We start from the raw sequence: 7,500 nt of genomic DNA on the forward strand, positions 1-7,500 counted from the left end.
AAGGAGGAACATAAATGACTTAATTCAAGGTATTTTAATATGATTGTTTAATCAACCTATATATATATATATATGTATATTATATATATATATATATATATATATATATATATATATATATATATATATATATATATACCTAAAGTATGAATCGTACATCGTACCGGACCAAAAATAATCGTATATGTACGATAATCATCGTACGAATGGCAACCCTGGTCGTGGTTTACACTTTGGATATGAATCCTATATAAAGAAATTAAAACTAATACCTTGTATATATAAAAAAGAATTACACTAATCTTCTGGTCTTGAATAACTTGAATGGAATTTAATTTTTAAATGCTTCGTAATTGGAATCGATCTACAGAATACTTAATAGGGAAAACATTATTGGTTTTTATGATTCTTGATACGTTACTGGGTCAGATCTGTGGAAATATTCTAAGTTAGTTGTTTATACATGAAAGGTCTAATTTATTGTTATTACTGTTTATAAAGTATTTTATTCAATTGTTCATTATTCCTCTTGTAGTTTATTTTTTTCCTTATTTCCTTTCCTCACTGGGCTGTTATTCCCTAATGGAGCCTTTGGGCATATAGCATTTTGCTTTTCCAACTAGGGTTGTAGTTTAGATACTACTACTACTACTACTACTACTACTACTACTAATAATAATAATAATAATAATAATAATAATATGTAGCTGAAGATGATGGAATCCATGAGAGATAGAATATGTATATATTCTAATCCCTGTATAGATTAAAATGCTGTATGGCCATTGCGATTCCATAGCTTATTTTCATAAGGTTGTTTAGACACACCCGTTCACCAAAACAAGATAAAAAGGCGTAAACGTAATGAACAGTTGCTGCAGTATTTGCACTATGTATATGGTGATTACATTATGCACTGTCAATAGGGGGGGAAAAGTTTCCACTTTTCATTTGTCTTTCTTCCCGCTCTCGACTTTCTGAGGAGGGAAGGGAGGGTTATTGAAAAAGAGGGGGGAGGGGGAGGGGGGTAAAAGAGGGAAGGGAACGCTCTCGAAGAGTTCTCAGTAGCAATGTCAATATTTGGTTGGGTACCTGACACACACAGCCTTTCTGCAGGTTCAATACTAATGGATTTAAAACACCTTTGCAACTGCATCGCTTCTCTATAATTAAGGATAAAAGTGGCCTGTTTATTTGTTATGAGTTCAAGCGGTATTGGTTTGTTTCTTAGGGAATTATTTGTTACATTATTGTTTTTAAATTAACAGGATTTATTTTCCTGACAGGAATATTTAAAACACCTTTGCAACTGCATAGCTTTTCTATAAGCAGGATGAAATTGTCCTGTTTGTGATGAGTTGAAGCCATATTAATTTGCTTTATAAAGGAATTGTAATATGTTAAATTATTGTTTTTGAATTAACAGGATTTATTTGACTGACAGGAATATTTAAAACACCTTTGCAACTGCATCGCTTCTCTATAATTAAGGATAGAAGTGGCCTGTTTATTTGTGATGAGTTGAAGCGATATTATTTTTTTGTTAGGGAATTGTGTAATATGTTATGCGTAATGAATATGTTACATTATTGTTTTTAAAATTTACAGGATTCATTTTCCTGGCAGGAATATTAAAAAAAAAACTTTTGCAACTGCATAGCGTCTCTATAATTAAGGATAAAAGTGGCCTGTTTATTTGTTATGATTTATTTGCCTGACAGGAATATTTAGAACACCTTTGCAACTACATAACTTCTCTATAATTAAGGATAAAAGAGGCATGTGTATTTGTTGAGTTGAAGCGGTATTAATTTTTCTAGGGAAGAAATTGTAGTATGTTACATTATTGTTTTTGAATTAACAGGATTTATTTGCCTGACAGGAATATTTAGAACACCTTTGCAACTACATAACTTCTCTATAATTAAGTATAAAATTGGCCTGTTTATTTGTGATGAGTTGAAGCGGTATTAATTTTTCTAGGGAAGGAATTGTAGTATGTTACATTATTGTTTTTAAATTTACAGGATTTATTTGCGTTACAGGAATATTTAGAACACCTTTGCAACTACATAACTTCTCTATAATTAAGGATAAAATTGTCCTGTTTATTTGTGATGAGTTGAAGCGGTATCATTTTGTTAGTTAGGGAATTGTAATATGTTAATTTTATTATTTTAAAATTAACAGGATCTATTTTCCTGGCAGAAATATGAAGTTTGTTAAATGGAGATGTTGTAATAGATTACATGATTGTTTTTAAATTTACAGGATTCATTTTCCTGACAGAAATATGAAGTTTGTCAACGTAACAGTTATAGTCGTCAGGCTACAACCCTTGAATGTTGAATTACACATCAATGTGAAGCTGGTATTAAGAATTCAAACTGCCCCTGTAATGTACTATTGCAAATAATCATTCAAAAATATGTGCCAAAAAAATATCCGAACTCATTGCAGATCGCCTTCCACACACAAAATGTCCTAACTTATTGCAGATCGCCTTCCACACACAAAATGTCCTAACTTATTGCAGATCGCCTTCCACACAGAAAATGTCCTAACTTATTGCAGATCGACTTCCACACACAAAATGTCCTAACTTATTGCAGATCGCCTTCCACACTCAAAATGTCCTAACATATTGCAGATCGCCTTCCACACACAAAATGTCCTAACTCATTGCAGATCGCCTTCCACACACAAAATGTCCTAACTTATTGCAGATCGCCTTCCACACTCAAAATGTCCTAACTTATTGCAGATCGCCTTCCACACACAAAATGTCCTAACTTATTGCAGATCGCCTTCCACACAGAAAATGTCCTAACTTATTGCAGATTGCCTTCCACACACAAAATGTCCTAACTTATTGCAGATTGCCTTCCACACACAAAATGTCCTAACTTATTGCAGATTGCCTTCCACACACAAAATGTTCTAACTTATTGCAGATCGCCTTCCACACTCAAAATGTCCTAACTTATTGCAGATCGCCTTCCACACACAAAATGTCCTAACTTATTGCAGATCGCCTTCCACACAGAAAATGTCCTAACTTATTGCAGATTGCCTTCCACACACAAAATGTCCTAACTTATTGCAGATTGCCTTCCACACACAAAATGTCCTAACTTATTGCAGATCGCCTTCCACACACAAAATGTCCTAACTTATTGCAGATCGCCTTCCACACACAAAATGTCCTAACTTATTGCAGATCGCCTTCCACACACAAAATGTCACCCTGGGTGAAACGCGTCTTCATCCACATCATGCCCAGACTTCTGCTCATGAGACGGCCCCAGTATGACCCCAGGGAGAGATACATCAGGTCTACCTCTGAACAAGAATTCGATGCCCTGGGTGAAGGAGACGTATGGTGAGTGGGAATAAATCGTTGTTTACTTTGAAACTAAATTGTATAGCGTAATGAGTCTTTTTATAGTTTATATATGACATATATGTTTTTGACGTTGTTAATAGTTTATATAGGACATATCTGTTTTGACGTTGTTACTTTTTTTCGAATGATTTACTGTTAATTTATTCTCATCATTTATTTATTTCCTTATTTCCTTTCCTCACTGGGCTATTTTTCCTTGTTGGAGCCCTTGGGCTTATAGCATCTTGCTTTTCCAACTAGGGTTGTAGCTTGGCTAGTAATAATAATAATAATAAATAATAATAATAATAATACGTTTATATATACTGTAGTATGGCAGTATTGTTACTTTACATATAAATATATATGTTATTTTCCATATTGCAGTTCTTAATCTTTTTCTGGTGTCAATATAGTCTTCATTTCCAGAGTACATTTTTTAAAAAGGGGGTTTCCACACTTGAACGTGTTTCATTATTTCATTGTATAAGCCCTTACTGATCTTACATTTTAAGATTAGTATTCTGTATTTATATATACAAGCATATGTTCTTACCTTTATTACAATTCTTCGATTATTTTCTGGTATCATTATAATCTTCGTTTCCAGAGTACAATTTTCAAAAGATTTTCCTCTTTTGAACGTATTTCAACATTTTGACTAACATTACTGCGGTTATTAACGCGTAACTCTTATTGATCTTACATTTTAATAGTTATTAACCTAATCATTGTTAAAATAACTTTTGCTTGCATTCTGTAAGATGGCCATTGGCTATATTTTATAGTTTAGTGAAGATATATAAACTCCTTGCTTCATTCCTATACAGACACTGAATCAAGAAATGTGGTTGAGTGGGAATACGTAGAGGGTTGAGGGATAAGGTCTTTGGCCGGGGGTGGGGGGGGGGGGGGGTGTCTTGAGGGAAGGGATAAGGCCTTTGGCAAAGGGCGCCGAAAGGGAAACGTCAAACGGCTAGGCCTATTCGAAACACTTCCGGATCATTGCGCCTTTGATCACTGGCGACACATCAGCATCCGGAGCCGAACGTGTCCGATTGAGGTCTCTCTCTCTCTCTCTCTCTCTCTCTCTCTCTCTAATGGGAAATGCCATCAGAGCAGATGTCATGAATAATTGATGCTGTACACTGTGTTACTGAAAGCTTAATAACAGAAATATATTTATTCATGATAAACATTCATAGAATATATATATATATACATTATATAAATATGTATGTGACTACCGTTAGAGAGTATTTGGGGTGCTTTGACTAGCCAGATAGTACCACATGGACCCTTCTGATTACGGCTCATTTTCCTTTGCCTGCACATACACCGAATAGTATGGCGCATTCCTTACACATTCTCATCTTCCCTCATACACTAGACAACACTAAAGGTAACGGAAAATTTCTTCACTCAAGGGGTTAACTATTGCACTGTAATTTTCAGTGGCAATTTTTCACTTGGTTAGGGTAGAAGGACTTTAACTATGGTAAGCTGCTCTTCTAGAAGGACACTCCAAAATCAAACCATTGTTTTCTAGTGTTGGTTAGTGCCAAAGCCTTTTTGCCATGGTCTTCTACCGTGTGGGTTAGATTCTCTTTGTTGAGTGTACATTCGGGCCAACTATTCTATATTTCCTTATTTCCTTTCCCACTGAGCTATTTTTCCTGTTAAAGCCCTGGGGCTGTACCATTCTGCTTTTTCAACTAGGGTTGTAGCTTAATAATAATAATAATAATAATAATAATAATATATTTCGGGAGTAGACCCTCTTTTAAGCAGGTTTTATTGAAAGTGATTGCTGCCTCAGTGGCGTTAATTTTGTAATTAATTTTTTCTATTGTCCTTATTATCTTTTTCTTATACAAATGAAGAGAAAAAGATAATAAGGACAATAGAAAAAGTTAATTACCAAATAACGCCACTGAGGCAGCAATCACTTTCAATATAAAAATAATAATAATAATAATAATATAGCTGTTGCTATATGTCATTCACTTCACATACTGCTCCCTAGTTCTTTATATTCAGCTTTACTCTGTGTCCTTCCTGTTCTTTTTAATGAGAGAGGATTATCCCCTCGACGTTGACGTCACAACAATTTTTTACCCCTCTGATTTTGGTTGACTGCTTTTAGACTGTCAAAATTGTTTACAATTCCTCAAAACTATTAATATCCTTGAAAAATCATGTTAAAAATTGTTTATAATTTCTCAAAACTATTACTATTCTTGAAAGATCATGTTAAAAAATTGTTTACAATTTCTCAAAACTATTAATATCCTTGAAAGATCATGTTCCAATTGTTTATGATTTCTCAAAACTATTAATATTCTTGGAAGATCATGTTAAAAATTGTTTACAATTTCGCAAAGCTATTAATTTCCTTATGGCCAAATCTTTTTAAGGTTCTTGTTTTATTTTTAAGCTAGAATGATTTGCTATTTGGATCTTCACAATTGTCAACATATACAGTGCTATGCTTTCCAGTTTAAGAAAGAGCTAATTCTTCGTTTGTAAGTAAAGCTTTGGGAGGAAAAAATATTTGTTTTATTCAGAGAGATTATCGGATTGTGATTTTAAAAGTGTCTTAAAATATTCGACATATTTGCATAGTCGTAAATTTTCGGAATAAAACTATATTCATTTTGAATGGATCATTAATTAGTCGAGATAGTTATACCTGTTAAGTATTTAGTTACGTCTGAAATAACCTAATTATTTTCAGGTAAGATGAATATTTTGAAATGCATTTGAAAGTGAGCGTTATGTAAAGGAGAGAGAGAGAGAGAGAGAGAGAGAGAGAGAGAGAGAGAGAGAGAGAGGAAAAACTGTTCTTATGTGATTCCTTTTTAAACTTTAGCTATATATTTATTCTCAAAAGTTTCCCTAGATATTTGCTTAAAACATACGCTTTGAGAGAGAGAGAGAGAGAGAGAGAGAGAGAGAGAGAGATAGAGAGAGATTCCTTCTTACACTTTCATTAAATGTTTATTCTCAAAAGTTTCCTAGATATTTGCTTAAAACATACACTTTGAGAGAGAGAGAGAGAGAGAGAGAGAGAGAGAGAGAGACTTAAGCTTTCACTATTTTTATTCTCAAAGGTTTCCCTAGATATTTGCTTAAAACACACTTTGAGAGAGAGAGAGAGAGAGAGAGAGAGAGAGAGATACAAACTGCCATTATGTGATTCTTTCTTAATGTTTATTCTCAAAAGTTTAGCTCGTTATTTGCTCAAAACATACACTTTGAGAGAGAGAGAGAGAGAGAGAGAGAGAGAGAGAGAGAGAGAGGGGGGGGTACAATCTGCCCTTATGTGATTTCTTTTTAAACAAACTTTCACTATATAGTTATTCTCCAAAGTTTCCATAGATATTTGCTTAAAACACACTTTGTATGTGAGAGAGAGAGAGAGAGAGAGAGAGAGAGAGAGAGAGAGAGAGAGAGAGAAAATGATTAAATATAAAGCAATTTGTCCCTGCACCTCGCAAATGTAATTAAACTGTGACCTTTTTTGTAATGGCTTTAACGAGGTAGGGACGGTAATGGAATTTTCTCACGGTCTAAAATTTTCCCATTCACCATTGGAAGAAAAATAGTTCATTATGGATAATTAATTAATGTATCGAGTACGTGCCGGTGTTGGTGTATTGAAAGTGGAATATTTTTTTTATATGTAAAATATATACAAATTTCGTTTGTAAGATGCATTGATTGTACAATATTTATTAGAAAAATACTATTGAGAGAGAGAGAGAGAGAGAGAGAGAGAGAGAGAGAGAGAGATACAAACTGCACTTATATAATTCCTTCCTCAATTTTCACTATATGTTTATTCTCAAAAGTTTCCTTAGTTATTTTCTCAAAACATACACTTTGAGAGAGAGAGAGAGAGAGAGAGAGAGAGAGAGAGAGAGATAAACTGCAATTAAGTGATGCCTTAAACTTTCACTATGTTTATTTTCAAAAGTTTCCCTAGATATTTGCTTAAAACACACACACACATACAGAGAGAGAGAGAGAGAGAGAGAGAGAGAGAGAGAGAGAGAGAGAGAGAGAGGAATGATTTTTTCTATATGTAAAATATATACAAATTTCATTTGTAA

At 33.7% G+C, this 7,500-nt stretch overlaps 1 protein-coding gene across 1 annotated transcript in view; it reads left to right on the forward strand.

Annotated features, from left to right (window-relative positions):
• The window catches only part of LOC137653025 (acetylcholine receptor subunit beta-like 2), a 211,132-nt gene that overhangs the window by 158,223 nt on the left and 45,409 nt on the right, over window positions 1–7,500 (forward strand). Inside the window, 1 exon segment of the mRNA XM_068386416.1 lies at window positions 3,221–3,382. Coding sequence (XP_068242517.1) covers window positions 3,221–3,382 — 162 coding nt within the window.

This window comes from Palaemon carinicauda, chromosome 14 (assembly GCF_036898095.1).
Source record: "Palaemon carinicauda isolate YSFRI2023 chromosome 14, ASM3689809v2, whole genome shotgun sequence".
In the NCBI taxonomy this organism is placed as follows: domain Eukaryota; kingdom Metazoa; phylum Arthropoda; class Malacostraca; order Decapoda; family Palaemonidae; genus Palaemon; species Palaemon carinicauda.